This window comes from Mustelus asterias, chromosome 20 (genome assembly GCF_964213995.1).
Source record: "Mustelus asterias chromosome 20, sMusAst1.hap1.1, whole genome shotgun sequence".
Lineage (NCBI taxonomy): Eukaryota > Metazoa > Chordata > Chondrichthyes > Carcharhiniformes > Triakidae > Mustelus > Mustelus asterias.
In genome coordinates this window covers 70,736,685-70,755,140 of record NC_135820.1, presented here as the reverse complement: position 1 = coordinate 70,755,140, position 18,456 = coordinate 70,736,685, and the positions used below count along the sequence as shown (strand labels likewise).

The following is an 18,456-nucleotide window of genomic DNA, read 5'->3' as shown; positions in this document are numbered from 1 at the left end:
GCAGCTCATGGCACTTCAATAGATTAGCAGACTAACAAGTTTAATAAGACTGTTATCCAGTTCATTAGTGATACATGCTTAAATATAATATTTTACGATTGGAGACCACACACATTTCCTCCGATCAACAGCATTAACTGGCTTTGTTCTCCTACTTGCCACTTCCCGTCAATATGGCTAAAACTCACAGCACGCTTTGCGGAGAACCTGAGGCACAGACCTGCCTCTTCATGTTCTGCAGCACATCTTTCACAATATCAAATAGAACTATCGAAAATTTGCAATGTAATAGATTGCGTTTGTGACACAAAGACAGTCCCAAGGTGCTCACAGGATCAATCATCAAATAAAATTTGACACTAGCACAAAGATATTAGCACAGGTGATCAAATGCTTGGTCAAAGAGGTGGGGCTTACGCAGTGTCTCGAGGAGAGGCAGAGGGGTTTAGGAAGGGAATTCCGACATCAACAATGAACGGCTACCAACATGAAAGACCAAAATTGGGGCGTGTGAAAGACCAAAATTGGAAAAGCACAGAGCTTGGAATGGGATTGGGAACAGTGGGGTCATTGAGGGAAATTATAACAAAGATTAATAGTTTAAAATTGAGGTGCTGCTGAATTGGTGGTAAATCCAAGTCAAGGAGCACAGGAATTGGAGGGAAAGAGAGTTATAGTCCAGTTTTGGATGAGTTCAAGTTTGCAGAAGGTGCAAGGTTGGTCAGGAGAGTATTGGTGTTGTCAAGGTAACAAAGGCTTGGATGAAGGAGGGCATCAGCTGCACGCAAATAAATCATCTGGCCCACATTTTGTTTCCAAAATGCCTCCCATTTTTGAAATGAGGTTCGTTACCCGGAGAGTCAAGCACATCACGCTAGCGGCCATTCTTCGCATGCTCGTCAGTGAATGCTAAGGAGCTAGTTGACTACCAAGTGTATCACAACTGACAATACTCAATTCTCACCAGAAATCCACACATGGGACATCATCAAACACTGGCAAGAGCAGCAACGCTAGCTGTTCACTACCAGTTCAGCAGCACCCCAATTTTAAAATATTCATCTCCTTTATAATTTCCCTCCAATGACCCTTCCTAGCCCAAATGGAGAGTTGACTGCGATGCCAACTGAGATCATAAGATATAGGAACAGAGTTAGGCCATTCAGCCCATCGAATCTACTCTGCCATTCAATCATGGCTGATTCTCAACCCCATTCTCCCGCCTTTTCCCTGTAAACTTTGATCCCCTTACCAATCAAGAATTCATCTATCTCAGTCTTGAATATACTCAATGACCTGGCCTCCACAGCCTTCTCTGGCAACGAATTCCATAGATTTACCGCTCTCTGGCTGAAGAAATTCCTCCTCATCTCGGTTCTAAAGTGTCGTCCCTTTACTCTGAGGCTGTGCCCTCGGATCCTCGTCTCTTTTACTAATGGAATCGTCTTCCCCACGTCCACTTTATCCAGGTCTTTCAATATTCTGTAAGGTTCAATGAGATCCCCCCCTCATCCTTCTAAACTCCACCTAGTACAGACCCAGAGTCCTCAAACTCTCACGAGATGAAAATGAGAAAAATGAAATGATTTGTTTTTGATTTGATTTATCATTGTCACATGTATTAACAGTGGAAAGTATTGTTTCTTGCGCGCTATACAGAAAAAGCATACCGCTCATAGAGAGTCATTAAAGCATTGTTAGAGAGTTTAAGAGAGTTAGAATGAAGTTTTAGAAGCATAGAACGAGAGTAAAAGATAGAATTAGAAGGTATGCTGGGCACAGCTTTCAAGAAGTCGCCTCGCTCCGGCGCCATCTTGGATTTGAGATGATGCAACAATGAAGCAGGAATCAAACATTGCGGTTTAACATGCCTCGAGGCGAAAAGCAGTAGATTCTTTCAACAGCCACTTATTTTGCATAGGGTTTAGGGGGGGGCGAGGAAGGAAAGCTCGCACTCACTTTGGTCTGCAGGGTTTGCATCGACTTCTCAAAGGTTTTTGGAGGTGCCCTCTGATGGTTACAAAGGATAGCGACTGCTCGGTTGGCACGATTGTAAGAAAGTATTTTTGCTGCAACATTTTCATCCGCTATGAACAAACAAGTCAGGTTATTAAGCTGCTGTGCATCACAATGAAGTGCAGAAGCACGGTTGCTGCGACTACAGGGCAGCACACCTCAGTCTGCAGTCACTTCCATATCAGTATAACGTTGCAGTATTGATCTCTCCTTCAAACTTTAATGTTATTTATTAAAACAAACAAATCATTGGCACCGAACATTGAATAAAGACACTATGGCCGTGCCTGTAAGGCAAAGACCCCACTTCCCCAAGTGCTTATTCATGTTTGACCGAATCAGAGGGAGAGTGGCCGAAAACAAGAGAGACCTGAAATTTTGAGAAGGAATTAAATTTATCATCTACAGTGAAATGCAAATGTTTCTAAGCCACTTCAAATAGGTGGAATTATTAGAGCTCAGGAGGGTACAAAGAACAAAGACAATTACAGCACAGGAACAGAACCTTCGGCCCTCCAAGCCTGCACCGACCATGCTGCCTGACTTACCGAAAACCCTCTACGCTTCCGGGGACCATTTCCCTCTATTCCCATCCTATTCATGTATTTGTCAAGACACCCCTTAAAACTCACTATTGTATCTGCTTCCACTACCTCCCCCAGCAGCGAGTTTCAGGCATTCTGCACCCTCTGTGGAAAAAAAATCTGCCTCGTACATTTCCATCTCCTTTAGAAATAGATTTATAATATAATATATAAATTATTAAATATATCTCTCCTTAGAAATACATTCGTTTTCCTTTTGATCACTTTTGAATTAACATTCGCAGCACACAAGTGCCAGGCAATGACCACCTCCAACAAGAGAGAATCCAATCATCTCCCCATGACATTACCACCACCGAATCCCCCATTTACAACATCCTGGGAGTTACCATTAACCAGAAACTGAACTGGACCAGACAAATAGATACTGTAGCTACAAGAGCAGGTCAGAAGCTAGGAGAATAACTCCCCTCCTGATTCCCCAAAGCCTGTCCACCATCTACAAGGCACAAGTCAGGAGTGTGATAGAATACTCTCCCCTTGCCTGGATGAGTGCAACTCCAACAACACAAGACACTTGACACCATCCAGGACAAAGCAGCCCATTTGATTGGCACGCCATTCAAAATCCATTCACTCCACACTGATGCGCCGCGGCAGCAGCAGTATGTACTATCCACAAGATGCACTGCAGCAACTCATCAAGGTTCTTTGCAGCCTCTACCACCTAGAAGGACAAGGGCAGCAGATGCATGCGAACCACCTGCAAGTTTCCCTTCCAAGCCACAGACCAGCCTGACTTGGAAATATATGGCCGTTCATTCAGGTCAAAGAACAAGAACAAAGAAAATTACAAAACAGGAACAGGCCTTTTGGCCCCCCAAGCCTGCACTGTCCATGCTGCCTGACTGAACTAAATCCCCCGACCCTTCCGGGGACCATATCCCTCTATTCCCATCCTATTCATGTATTTGTCAAGACGCCCCTTAAAAGCAACTATCATATCTGCTTCCATTACCTCCCCCGGCAGCGAGTTCCAGGCACTCACCACCCTCTGTGAAAAAAAAACTTGCCTTGTACATCTCCTTTAAACCTTGCCCCTCGCATCTTAAACCTATGTCCCTGAGTAATTGACTCTTCCACCCTGGGAAAAAGCTTCTGACTATCCACTCTGTCCATGCCCCAACGTCAACCCCATGTCATTGGGTTATAATCCTGGAATCCTCCCTGACAGCACTGTGGGTGTACCCACACCACATAGGCTACGGCGGTTCAAGGTGGTAACACACCACCATCTTTCAAGGGCAATTAAGGATGGACAATAAAAGTGATGTCCTTTCCAATGACGCATGTGTCCTGTGAGAGAGTATCAAAAATTCTATTACCATAAAGATTGCATCAAAACACCAAAGTAACCTCAGCATTTCATCATTTAATGCAGTAATGCAAACGGCAAACCACAGAATCCCTACAGTGCAGAGGGAGGCCATTCATCCCATCGAGTCTGCACCAACTCTCCTAACCAGGCCTATCCCTATTACCCCACATTTTTGGACACTAAGGGGCAATTTAGCGTGTCCAAACCACCTAACTTGCATATCTTTGGAGTGTGGGAGGAAACCGGAGCACCTGGATGAAACCCACGCAGACATGGGAAGAACATGCAAATTCCACACCGACAGTGACTCAAGGCCGGAATTGAACCCAGGGTCGTCACATCCATACCAACAGAACGTGACTAGATTCCATTACAGCAGTGCTTTGCAAACCACTTTTCAATGTGACCCTATTTTAACTCATCACCACATACTCACTTTAATTACTGCTACTTCCAGTGTCAGGACTGTGGGTGGACTCTCCCCACCCCAGACTTCTTAAAACCACTTGGGGCAAGGACTATGGCATTCCACAAAATCCAGCCCCACAAAAACATGAAAATCTTTTTTGAAGTACCTTGAAAAAATATTTCATAAACTCATATTCCAGCCAAGTTCTCCACATTTCCTGGTGACAAAAGACTCAGTGAAACCCCTCTCCGTCCCACACCCTGTAACCAGCCACATCCTCCCAGCCCCTTAGACAAACTGCAGTCAGCCGCTCTTTCCCCCAGAACACTCCTCTCTTCCTAAATTCCCCTCACGCACACACTCACTCACTCAGCGGCCTCTCTTATCAACAGCACCCCCCCCCCCCCCCCCCACCACTTAATCCAACAGCCCGTTTCCCAAACCACCTCCTCCCATGCCTGGCAAAGTTGAACCCACTGTGACCTTGGCTGCCCTCCACCCCAAAGCCCTCCTATAGAACCTCTCGGTTCCACCAAGCCGCCAGCAGCAGAGTGCATCCTCCCAGTGACAGCAGCAGAGTCCGGGCTGACGCAATGCTGAGTGGCAGCTCCCCCAGCTCCTGTTCCTAGTCTCGTTACAGCGGGAGATGTTCCAGGCTGAAATTTTCCCTCCTGGCGTTTGCCACGTTGGGGGCAGCAGCAGCAAAATAAATCAAAAGATCGGAATTCCGTTACCTAAAATTTGAAAATCCACCAAACGGCACAAATTTCTCATCTCCTGAACTAAACGAGCTAAGCTCTGCTCTTGCAATTTAGGTCACTTGATCCCTCTGCAGAATCACGGGTTTGGCAACATTCCTAAAGTGTTTATCATTCTAGATTGAAATCTTCACCACCATTAGTGTTTGGACTAAATTAAAAATTAGCTTGGTTTACTAATCAAAGCACTTCATAAAAAAATAATGTCGCGGGCATCACACGATCATCCAAACAGAACAAGTCATGGCTTGGAGGGTAGGTCTTATGAGGAAAGGTTGAGGAAGCTAGGGCTGTTCTCTCTGGAGCGGAGGAGGTTGAGAGGAGACTTAATAGAGATTTATAAAATGATGAAGGGGATAGATAGAGTGAACGTTCAAAGGCTATTTCCTCGGGTGGATGGAGCTATTACAAGGGGGCATAACTATAGGGTTCATAGGGAGATATAGGAAGGATGTCCGAGGTAGGTCCTTTACTCAGAGAGTGGTTGGGGTGTGGAATGGACTGCCTGCAGTGATAGTGGAGTCAGACACTTTAGGAACATTTAAGCGGTTATTGGATAGGCACATGAAGCACATCAGGATGATAGGGAGTGGGATAGCTTGATCTTGGTTTCAGACAAAGCTCGGCACAACATCGTAGGCCGAAGGGCCTGTTCTGTGCTGTACTGTTCTATGTTCACTGTCATAGAATAGAATCCTTACAGTACAGGAGGCAGCCATTTGGCCCATCGAGCCTGCACCGGCAACAATCCCACCCAGGCCCTATCCCCGTAAACACACGTATTTGCCCTACTAATCCTCCCTGACATCGCCCTAACACTAAGGAGCAATTTAGCACGGCCAATCTACCTAACCCGCATATTTTTGGACTGTGGGAGGAATCCGGAGCACCCAGAGGAAACCCACGCAGACACGGGGAGAACATGCAAACTCCACACAGACACAGTCACCCGAAGCTGGAATTGAACCCGGGTCCCTGGCGCTGTGAGGTAGCAACGCTAACCACTGTGCCAGCGTGCCGCTGGATCAAAATGTTAGGGAACTCGCTCCCTGACAGCACTGTGGGCCTGCCAGACCACAGTGATTTAAGGCAGCTCGCCACCACTTTCACAAGGGCATATAGGGATGGGCAATACATGTTGGCCGAGCCAGCGATGCCCACACCCCATGAAAGAAACAAATAGACAAAGCTTGAACCTGTTTTTTTTTTTGCTGAAGCAACTAAACTAGCACAAAATGATTTGCCTGTCCCTTTTCCAAGAGCAGCAGCGGTGAACTGGAGAGGATGGAGCGGGGGACGAAGAGCAACAGCTCTGGCCTCTGGGGCGGTGGCAACCTGTACTTACGGTTGGTCAGTTCCTTCAGCTGCTGCTGCAGGGTGATAGAAGCATTGTAGGTACGGAACACTTTCGCTGTAAGTCCGTCCATTAGTTCCTGTAGATGCTTGTTGAGGATCGAAGTCTGTATACAAAAAAGACTCGATGAATCAGTAAGACATACAAAATAAACCGAAACGTGGAGAACGAATAGAATTAATTACAGAACCTTGGATAAATCTCCACTATAATGACACCCACCCTTAAATAATTATATCTGGGAAGATTTCTAGAATTTTTTCCAAACATGAGCAACTTAAACTGTGACCCATTACAACCTTGTTTGAAGGAAGATGTCTCCGAAGAGATGACTTCAATATGAAAACTGAGAACGATTGGGGCATTCTTTAAGAAAAACATAGGCACACATTTATAGGATTATAGTGTCTTCAGGTGGGATCTTACCGGCGTGATGAGCCAGTAAGGTGGGGCGAGGCACAAATAAATCAGGATTGCGCCCATTTTCTCGTCTCTCGCGATCTTGCAAGCCCCATTCTGCCAGCGAGATCAGGCTCGTGCCCGGGAAAGGAGGGGCCGATTTAAATACTAATGAATGAGCCGAGGACCTAATCGCCCGGGCTCACTTACCCTACTCCCCTCACCGCTCAAGGCCCTCAGTGGCGAGGGTCACGGATGGTTCCCACCAATGGGGATCAGGTGTGATGGCCTCGCTGGTGGGACCAGAGTACATTGAAGACCCCCCGGGTGGTCGGGGAGGCAGGGCTGGGCTCTATCAGCTTGGCACTGCCCGCCAGGTAAGCACGCCACCCTAATTAATCTTAAAGCAGTACCCGATTCCACGGTGAAGCCCGCTCATCTTGCAGCACTACTTACATTGAGTCGGTCAAAAAGGTCATCTTCAGGTTGCTTGTTCTCCATAAATAATTGAAGGTTCTTGAACACCTGAGGTACACGAGGCAAGAATGAGGCACTGCAACTTCCTTCACCTGGATCCGACTTCACTTCAAAATCATAAGACCGCCCCTCAGCACCCTTTCCTTTTTGTCCTATTCTATTCCGGCATTTTAATTTACAGGAATGCAATTGATTGCAGAGGTCCAGTTCTGTCAGCTGGACCCTCGATCTATCAAGGTTAGAATGGCCTGCTTACGTGCTGTAAATTAGTATTCTGAGACACCAGTTTATCTGGAGTATTTATTCATTTTAAGCAATGCTCCATGTAGAAACACAGACAATCCCTGACAGTAACAGTGCCAATATACAAAAAAAATGTGCATCCCATAGGACCAGGCCCTTGCTTCAAATTTCAAGAGAAAAATACAGAAGCTCATTCCAAGCTATGCAACACCAGCCAAGTGCCGTGGGAGAAGTTAATTGAGTACAGGCTGTACTGTGCACTACGGCACTGGGTGTACTATGGTAAACAGAGACAAAAGCCAAACCTTCAGGAGTGCAAGCTTGGTTAAAGCAGGCTGACAGTAGTGAAAGAACAAGCAGATATCACCAGGTCAACAACGCTTTCAACCGGCTGTAAAGCTGACACAATGCTTGCACGAGTATGCAGGAACAAACGTACTCCATGTTAAACCACAAAACTAGGACCATATGTGTGCGAACTACAAATAAAACTTCCTCACACAATAGATCCAAGTTATAACAAGACAGTTTCAGGATCCACTTTGAAAACACTGGCTTGTGCCATTAACACGTTACATCAAAACACCAAACATCACTGTTGGTCACAGGGCATGACCTTGGGACAAGAAGCAGAAAACATCTCCATAACACCCTGTGCAAGAGCCCAACGCACTCATTAAAACCCTACCAGCATTGAGCTTTACAGTAAGCTAACTGCGTCTAACTGGGCTACAAATAATAAGCACAGTGGGTTCTATTAGAGCACTCCTTCTCTGAGCTAAATGGCAATCCAACCGAACATTATTTAGGTGTGGAGTACAAACTGTAGTTCTGAGTTCAGATGATCCATGAATGAAACAATGGCTTTTTTGGAAGTGGGTGGGTGAGGGTGCAGAATGTTCCCTCCACTTTCTCTTTGTGCTTAGCCTTTTTGCGGCACTCGGTGGTCACTTGCATTGGTCACAGGTGCATACATCTAAAAGGGATCGCTGCGTGCATGCAATCCATTTGGCCTCGATGGGTTCTGCCCACACACCTCAAGAGGGACCATTGGGGCAGATAGATGCAAACAGGCATGGATCTTTTCTTCAAAACAGATTTTGAAGTACAAATAAGGCCATAAGACAGAAAAGCAGAATTAGGCCACTCGGCCCATCGAGTCTGCTCCGCCATTCAATCGTGGCTGATATTTTCCCCATCCCCATTCTCCTGCCTTTTCCCCATAACCCCTGATCCCCTTATTAATCAAGAACCTGTAGTAATAATAATATAACATAACCAGATAATCTGCAATTCCACACATATCCATTGCATTGAAGTTATTTGAATAATACAACATTAAAAGCTTGAATGTCAGTTTATTTACATCACATCATTGCAGTAATATTACCCCACATCACTTTTACTTCATTCCGAGGGCATATAATCTTCTAACTATTGATGGAGCACAAAATCTCAATTACAAAAAGCTATTCACAATTGTGGCCCTCCTCCTCCTCATGCTGAGCTCCACATGGATCAGTAGCACCCCAAGACGGTGGCCAAGAAAGATACAGTAGACAGCAGTAGCAGGCCCCTAGGACTCTGAATGCCTTCACACTAACAGGCCTTAATGAGCACAATCGATTTCTCACCGAGAAGCATAGAAACCCTACAGCACAGAAAGAGGCCATTTGGCCCATCGAGTCTGCATCGACCACAATCCCACCCAGGCCCTACCCCCATATCCCTACATATTTACCCGCTAATCCTTCCAACCTACACATCTCAGGACACTAAGGGACAATTTTTTAGCATGGCCAATCAACCTAACCCGCACATCTTTGGACTGTGGGAGGAAACCGGAGCACCCGGAGGAAACCCACGCAGACCCATGAGGAGAATGCGCAAAAACCACACAGACAGTGACCCAAGCCGGGAATCGGACCCAGGTCCCTGGAGCTGTGAAGCAGTAGTGCTAACCACTGTGCTACCGTGCATCCATACTTGGCAACAGGGATTACTGGGCAACTATTAGGAATGGGGTTGCAGCCTGAGGCACCCTTACTGCCACCACATCAAGAGGGCAACTACTTGAGCACTAGTCTTGGCATCAAATCTGGGACTTGGATGAACCTTCAGCCTGGCTGGTTCTCACTTAGCGACACACGTTGACAACTGAACTAGTAGTGGAAGTAGACTCTGAAGAACAAATACAAAATTAGTCCCATCAAATCTTACCCTTTTTTCCACTGGCACTTTGTTGTAATATCGGATGGAGTCTTTGCCCAAAAAGTCAAACTCAACCATGTATTCCTGACCATCGAGCTCAGCGTGCAGGTTAATGTGCTCCACTCGCAGGGAGCAGCAACCCACGGTGTCTGCAGTCTCCCCTTCTTCCTTCTCATTCCCAGCTCTCAGAGCTAACTACATGGACAGAGAAAAGTAACAGATTCAGAGCTAATCGATTAGAGACGCACAGAGGAAGAATAAAAAACTTGCACCTTACTGCTTCTACACAGACCCTGTAACTGGGGATCAGTATGAGAAAGCATCCAAGACATTTAAAAATGGAAATCCATCAGGAATGTTCTCCTCCTGTGCACATGCCTCTAACACTTTGCTCGCAGCCAAGGTTATAAATTATTGGACAAAGATGTTGAGCAAAATATCATCAGGCTGTGGTGGTGCGGGGGGGGGAAAGAGAATCTCAACAGAAAGGTGCTGCAGGGGCCGAGGGTTAGAGTGGAGGCAGGTAGCACACACAACATGGATCTCAGTTAGTTGTGTTTAATTCTAGTGGGTGTTAAATTCTTTACTTCTGAGGAGTACCCTCAAGAACTCACCTCCACAGACAGACTTCAGGGAACATAGGTATTTCACAGCATAGAATCCTACAGTGCAGATCAAGTCTGCACCGACTCTTTGACAGACCATCTTACCCAGGCCCTATCCCCATAACCCCACATATTTACCCCACTAATCCCCCTAACCCACACATCCTGGGACACTAACATGCATGGCCAATCCACCTAACCCGCACATCTTTGGACTGGAGTACTCGAAGGAAACCCATGCAGACATGGGGAGAATCCACAATCACCCAAGTCTGGAATTGAACACAGGTTCCTGGTGCTATATGAGGCAGTTAAGAGTTTTAACAACACCAGGTTAAAGTCCAACAGGTTTATTTGGTAGCAAATGCCATTAGCTTTCGGAGCGCTGCTCCTTCGTCAGATGGAGTGGAAATCTGCTCTCAAACAGGACACAGACACAAAATCAAGTTACAGAATACTGATTAGAATGCGAATCTCTACAACCAACCAGGTCTTAAAGATACAGACAATGTGAGTGGAGGGAGCATTAAGCACAGGTTAAAGAGATGTGTATTGTCTCTGAGTCATAGAAATCATAGAAACCCTACAGTGCAGAAAGAGGCCATTCGGCCCATCGAGTCTGCACCGACCACAATCCCACCCAGGCCCTACCCCCACATATTTTACCCGCTAATCCCTCTAACCTACGCATCCCAGGACTCTAAGGGGCAATTTTTTTAACCTGGCCAATCAACCTAACCCGCACATCTTTGGACTGTGGGAGGAAACCGGAGCACCCGGAGGAAACCCACGCAGACACGAGGAGAATGTGCAAACTCCACACAGACAGTGTGGAGTCATTGCTGAGCAGAAACTGATAGCCAAGTTCCGCACACGAGGACGGCCTAAACCGGGATGTTGGGTTCATGTCACACTATCAGTAACCCCCACAGCTTGCCTCCTGGACTTGCAGAATCTCACTGGCTGTCCTGTCTGGAGACAATACACATCTCTTTAACCTGTGCTTAATGTTCCCTCCACTCACATTGTCTGTATCTTTAAGACCTGGTTGGTTGTAGAGATTCGCATCCTAATCAGTATTCTGTAACTTGATTTCGTGTCTCTGTGCCCTGTTTGAGAGCAGATATCCACTCCATCTGGCGAAGGAGCAGCGCTCCGAAAGCTAATGGTATTTGCTACCAAATAAACCTGTTGGACTTTAACCTGGTGTTGTTAAAACTCTTACTGTGTTTACCCCAGTCCAACGCCGGCATCTCCACACATGGCTATATGAGGCAGCAGAGTTCACCACTGTGCTGCAGTCTTACTCGCTCCAAACAACTGCCCTCTTAGGACGGTTCCTGGGCAGATCACCCCAAACCCAAGGTCACCTGACCAGTTCCCTTAAAGAGGCTATATGTCCCAGCATACATAATAGTGGGTAATAACCATGGATTCAGGAATGGACTTAAACTGTGGGGGTTGGACTAGGCGGTCGACTAGAATGCTCACCTGTAACAATTTCTTTCACTCACCTTGTCAATAAAGTAAAGTGCGACAGCGCGCTGTCGAACCTTCATTTCTTTTGACTTCCAGTCCTCCCTGTACTGAGCGCGTATCTTGTCGACCAACTTTTTCAATGTCCGGGCAGTCTCATATTTTTGCCAATCCTTCTCCCCCTATTTAAACAGAGCAGTCAGGTCAATTTTTACAATGCTGTGAGTGACTAATGGGCAGTTCATCAGCTGGTGAATGATGCCAAAGAACCTGGGCAAATATCTGTGGGTAGTGCCAACCAGTGGCCCAAACTGTCCCATAATTAATGGCATGCTAACAAAACAGTGGAAGTAGTAAGGCTTTGACAGCAACAGGCAATTTCTGAGAATCCAATTCTATTAAGTCATTAGTTATCAAGAAGAAAGAATAAGGCCTCTTCTCCCCAGATTACATATTGTCAGGTTATGTAACGTGAGGCACACTTACTTAGCAGGAAATAATTTGGATCAACATCTTAAAAAGTTTAAAATTGAGCATCTGATTTGTGTGCTTTTATAAATCCCATGTTCTTTTGTTTGTTGCTACCTGTATTTGATAGCGACAGACTGTCACAGGTGACGACCTTTGTTGCAAGGAGATCAAATGAAGTTTGCCGATGATACAGTACAAAGGCCAACACAAGATAAATAAGTGCTTCTATCGGTTTGCTGCTTACTTTTCTACACTTGGTGTTTATTTATCCTTCAAGCAGCCAGCATCCATCACTACTTCACAGTTCAGCAGCAAGATTTCCCCAGCTATTCGCATGGATATTAGTTTAAAAGATTGTGCTTTATATTAGAAATCATGGAAATCCTACAGTACAGGAGGCGGCCATTCGGCCCATCGAGTCTACACCGACAACAATCCCATCCCAGGCCCTATCCCCAGAATCCCACACATTTGTCCCGCTAATCCCTCTAACCTACACATCCCGGGACACTAAGAGGCAATTTAATATGACCAATCCACCTGACCCACACATCTTTGGACTGAGAGGGGAAACCGGAGCACCCGGAGGAAACCCATGGAGACACGGGGAGAATGTACAAACTCCACACAGACAGTGACCGAACCTGGATCCCCGGCACTGTGAGGCAGCAGTGCTAACCAATGTGCCGGTTATCAACAGACAACCCCATTCTCTTGTTTCCTCTCAGATAATATCCTTGGGTTATCTATCTCAGTGCCCATTTATTCCACAAGACAGGATTGATATGTTCTGCATAATAATAACTCTGAGGGAAGAATCGTTTGGATGCAGCACATCTGATTGCAGGTGTTTACTGAGTCATAGGAATCGATCATACCTTAATTCTGGAGCTGGGGTTCAGCATGATGTATTTGATGGAGCCCTGGATGTTTTCTGTCCATGACACTAGCCAAGTCACCTTGTTATCATGTCGCACCTCCTTCCACTTCTGGCCTGCTGGAGGTGATGGTACCTTGGAGCCCCTGGAGATTAATGGGGAGAGCTCAGTTACTTGTCAATAGACTGCTGTTTCATCCATTCTGTTGCATGTTGAAAGCTACCGTTGTCATTTATAACAGATGCACTTTGGCCTTCGGAAAACATTAGCAAAAGAACAATCCAAAGAATGAATGAACGAGTGAACGCACACACGCGATTAGTCTGCCAGCATTTCTACACGGCAGCCAGAAACTTCTCCTAGTCTATAGGGGGGATTTTCCAACCACACACACCCCAAAATTGGAAAATCCCGCCCAAGGTCAACAGACCTTTGCATGGTACGTCCCTGCCCGCTACGATTCCTGTAGTGTGCGGGTTGGGAAAATTCCCCCCTCTATGGATTTAAGTGCCTATTCTCCACTATCCAGAGCACAGCCCTCCTGAAACTATCCTGAAAAGAGGTGCAAAACTTCAATCTGGTCTGTGGTTCAGGGCACCTGCATTATCGGTTCTTCACCACTCGAGGGAAGCACCAACATTGAGCAGCCAGAGTGTACAGGGTCTTTACAAACAATAATTCTGGCCAAACAACCCTGGCGTTTCCCCTATTTGGATGACTTGTGATTGGCACCAGAACTGATCAGAGGGATCCTCACTGAACGGTGCAGCAAGCAGAAGCTATTAGTTGAGCAGTTAGCATGAGGGATGATCCAAAACGCCAGGACTAGCCTTGGAAAGTATATAGTTATAGGACATACAACATTCAGAAGTGAACAGAACACTTCACTAAATGTAACCCCTCCTTGCCTTCCTGAATAAAATGGGGTGTTTACCTGCAAGTGCTTGAATGAGAAATGTTGGATAATTGCCCGTTAACTTGAGCAACTAAATGTGCCTAGAAATTCTCAGTCTTAAAGGTTATACAACAAATTCTTGGTCTGCTTTTCCCATGAAGCTGCACGAGCTTTTCTGTTAAGTAATATTACACTCAGTGTACTTGGCCAGATTCTCACCAAAACCATCCCCTTGGCTCCTTCTCATTTTTAAAAATTCTTTCATGGGATGTGAACCTCACTGGCAAGGCCAGCATTGCTCATCCCTAACTGCTCAAGAAGATGAGGGAGAGCTGCCTTCTTGAACAGCTGCAATCCATGTGGTGTAGGTAGACCCACTGTGCTGTTAGGGAGTATGTTCCAGGATTTTCACCCAGTGACAGTGAAGGAACGGTGATATATTTCCAAGTTGGAATGGCGAGTGGCTTGGAGGGGAATATCCAGTTCACGGTGCTCCCATGTGCCTTCTAGATGGTAGAGGTCATGGGTTTGGAAGGTGCTATCCAAGGAGGCTTGGTGAGTTCCTGCAATGCACCTTGTAGATGATACATACTTAGGATTCTATGATTCTACTACCATTGTGTGTTGGTGGCAGAGGAAGCGGATGAAATACCAATCAAGCAGACTGCTTTGTCCTGGATGGTGGCAAGATTCAACTGTTGTTGGAGCTGCACTCATCCAGACAAGAGGAGAACATTCCATTACGCTGCTGACTTGTGCCTTGTAAATCAGGGACAGGCTTTGGGGAGTCAGAAGGCAAGGTACCTGCTGCAGGATTTCCAGCTTCCAACCAGTTCGTGTAGCCACAGTACAGTACTTATATGGCTAGACCAGTCAGTTTCTGGTCAATGGTAACCACCAGGGTGCTGATAGTGGGGGAATTCAGCTTGAATGTCAAGTGGCGATGGTTAGATTCTCTCTTGTTGGTGAAGGCCATTGCCTGGCACTTGTGGCATAAATGTTACTTGTCACATGTCAGCACAAGCCTGGATATTGTCCAGGTCTTGCTGCATTTGTTCATGGATTGCTTCAGTTATCCGAGTCGGCGCGAAGGGTGCTGAACATTACACAATCAACAACCATCCCTACTTCTGACCTTATGATGGAAGGGTGGTCACTGGTGAAGCAGTTGAAGATGATTGGGCCTACAACTACAGCGAGGAACTCCCTGCAGTGATGCCCTGGAACGGAGATGACTGACCTCCATCAACCACAACCAACTTCCTTTGTGACAGGTATGACTCCAACATCTGAAGAGATTCCGCCCCCCCCCCCCCACCAATTCCAGCTTGGTGGGGCTCCTTGCTGCCACACTCAGTCAAATGCAGCCTTTATGTCAAGATACTCTCACCTTAAGAGTTTAGCTCTTTTGTCCACGTTTAGACCAAGACAGCAATGAGGTCAAGAGCCGAGCAGACCTGGCAGTACACAAACCAAGCATCAATGAGCAGGTTATTGCTGTGTAAGTGTCGTTTGAAAATACTGTCGACAACACCTTTCACCATTTTGCTGATGATCCAGAGAAGGTTGATGGGATGGTGATTGGCTGAATTGGATTTATTCTGTTTTTTTGTGGATAGAACGTATCCGAGCAATTTTCCCAAACTATTGGGTAAATGCACTGGAATATCTTCGCGGGGGCGCAGCTAATTCTGGAGCATTAAGTCTACAATATAATTTCCGGGATGTTGTCAGGGCCTTTGCAATATTCAATGCCTTCAGCCATTTTTGACATTACATGGGGTGAAGACTGACATCTGTGATGCTGAAGACGCCAGGAGAAGAGCAAGATGGATCACCCATTTGGCTGAAGATGGTTGCAAATGCTTCAGCCTAGTCCTGTGCACAGATTGGTGGGAGAACCCAGCATATATTTTTTGGGCGGCACGGTGACACAATGATTAGCACTGCTGCCTCACAGCGCCAGGATCCCAGGTTAGAATCCCGGCTTGGGTCACTGTCTGTGTGGAGTTCGCACATGTTCCCCGTGTCTGCGTGGGTTTCCTCCGGGTGCTCCGGTTTCCTCCCACAGTCCAAAGATGTGCAGGGTTAGGTGGATTGGCCATGCTAAATTGCCCCTTCGTGTCAGGGGGGCTAGCTAGGATAAATGCATGTGGTTATGGGGATAGAGTCTGGGTGGAATTGTGGTCGGTGCAGACATGATGGGCCAAATGGCCTCCTTCTGCACTGTAGGATTCTATGATCTATGATATAGGATGGGTGATATATTTGTGGAGCCGCATCCCCCAGTTAGTTGTTTAATTGTTCACTTAATTGAATGGCGGAGCAGGCTCGAGGAGCCAGATGGCCTACTCCGGCTCCTAGTTCTTATGTTCTTATAATCAGCTTCAGCTCTTGGCAATGCTCTGGACTATGGAAGAGATGGGTACACCCTTCCTGATCACTGAGCAGTGCTGAAAGGTTTATAGATTATTCACAACTGGATGTGGCAGGAGTGCAGAGCTTTAGCTCGGTCTTTTGTCTGCTGCCTCCACTGTCTGGCATGCATGTAGTGCAGCAGCTTCACCAGGGTGTCACCTTATTTTTAGGTATACTTGGTGCTGCTCCTGACATGCACTCTTCAATGAACCAAGGTTGATCCTTTGCTTGATGGTAATGGTAGAGTGAATGGTATGTCAGATTGCAGAGTGTGGTTGGATACATCTGTGCCATCGTCCAGGTTTGAGTTGTTAGATCTATCCCATTTAGCGCCGGGGGGTGTGTGTGTGTGTGTGTGCGTGTGTGTGGCACCATTGCTGATTTTTAAAAAATTAATAATTGAAATTTTTAGAAGAAACCAATTGAAGTTAAATTCCACCAGCTGCTTTGGTGGGATTTGAACCGGTGGCCACGGGGCATTAGCCTGGGCCTTTGGATTACTAGTCTAGTGGCATTACCACTGCCTCATCCTCATCCTGAAAGGACATACTGGAAAATTGACTCATTTCCAAGATGAGGAAACAAAAGCAGGAGGGATAACCAATTTATTTGGAGAGACAGGGCAATGATTAGATGTTAGAAGTACTTTAATGGCTGCAAAGCACTTTGCGACATCGCAAGGTCATGGCAAGAGCTTTAGGAATGCAAGCTGTTCTTTAGTTTGGGTAGGCTTTGTTCCCTGATATGAGCACATTCTTCCTGTGGTCGTTCGATATGTACAAGCTTAGAAAGTGACCGCTGGAGATACTACGGACCTCTGTGTTCTCACACAGCACTCACACATACATACATTTCGTGGCAGTAGGCAAATGGAATTTAGGAACAAAAACCCTAATAGATTCATCACCTTCCCTAGTTCAGGGATGACGAGGGAATTAAAGTAGCACCAAGTGTTTTTGCAGTTCGGACCAGCTAACCCAGCACAGACTGAGATTCAGTCCTGCACTCGGCTGATTTGTATGGTTCAACACCGTATTGGGTTTGAATCTTACCTACAGGATGATCAGTGAAGTCCCATCACAATTTTCTAAACACAGCTCACCTCATTAATGTGCTGGCAATGCCTGGGCTTCCCGCTTCCCCTCAGAGATACTCACTTACTACAGTTGATGATGATGTCCTGCGGCCTGATCCTTCTTTTCAGCATGCCCATCTTTGGGTGGTTACCACGGCCACGGAAGAGTCCTGGTGGCTCAATCCTGAAGTTTGCAATTCGCTCTTTGTGGTTGTCCATTATACAATACCCGTACTCCTGTAGAAGCTTCTCATTGTCTTCTTTTAATTTCTAAAATTAAGATAAAAATTAATCCCAATAACACAAGATTTTCCCTGAAGCAATTATGCGAACAATTGCCAAGATGGGCCTTGAAGGCAACACGGCCAAGTCAGATGATTTCCACACAATCTATAAACCTTTCAGCACTGCTCAGTGATCAGGAAGGGTGTACCCATCTCTTCCATAGCCCAGAGCATTGCCAAGAGCTGAAGCTGATTATAAGAACATAAGAACTAGAAGCAGCAGTAGGCCATCTGGCTCCTCGAGCCTGCTCCGCCATTCAATAAGATCATGGCTGATCTTTTTGTGGACTCAGCTCCACTTACCCGCCCGCTCACCATAACCCTTAATTCCTTTACTGTTCAAAAATCTATCTATCCTTGCCTTAAAACCATTCAATGAGGTAGCCTCAACTGCTTCACTGGGCAGGGAATTCCACAGATTCACAACCCTTTGTGTGAAGAAGTTCCTCCTCAACTCAGTCCTAAATCTGCTTCCCCTTATTTTGAGGCTATGCCATCTAGTTCTAGTTTCATCCGCCAGTGGAAACAACTTCCCTGCTTCTATCTTATCTATTCCCTTCATAA

General features: G+C 46.2%; 2 protein-coding genes across 2 annotated transcripts in view; both read right to left on the bottom strand.

Moving 5' to 3' along the window:
- plcg1 (phospholipase C, gamma 1) overlaps window positions 1-18,456 on the bottom strand; it is a 586,083-nt gene that overhangs the window by 181,733 nt on the left and 385,894 nt on the right. The window lies entirely within an intron of this gene.
- Window positions 1-18,456, bottom strand: part of top1b (DNA topoisomerase Ib) — an 87,647-nt gene that overhangs the window by 12,261 nt on the left and 56,930 nt on the right. Inside the window, exons 12-18 of the mRNA XM_078236804.1 lie at window positions 17,691-17,878; window positions 13,221-13,365; window positions 11,910-12,053; window positions 9,800-9,985; window positions 7,316-7,384; window positions 6,452-6,566; window positions 1,960-2,087 (exon numbers count right to left, since the gene is read on the bottom strand). Of these exons, the coding sequence (XP_078092930.1) occupies window positions 1,960-2,087; window positions 6,452-6,566; window positions 7,316-7,384; window positions 9,800-9,985; window positions 11,910-12,053; window positions 13,221-13,365; window positions 17,691-17,878 (975 nt within the window). The remainder of the gene's footprint in view (window positions 1-1,959; window positions 2,088-6,451; window positions 6,567-7,315; window positions 7,385-9,799; window positions 9,986-11,909; window positions 12,054-13,220; window positions 13,366-17,690; window positions 17,879-18,456) is intronic.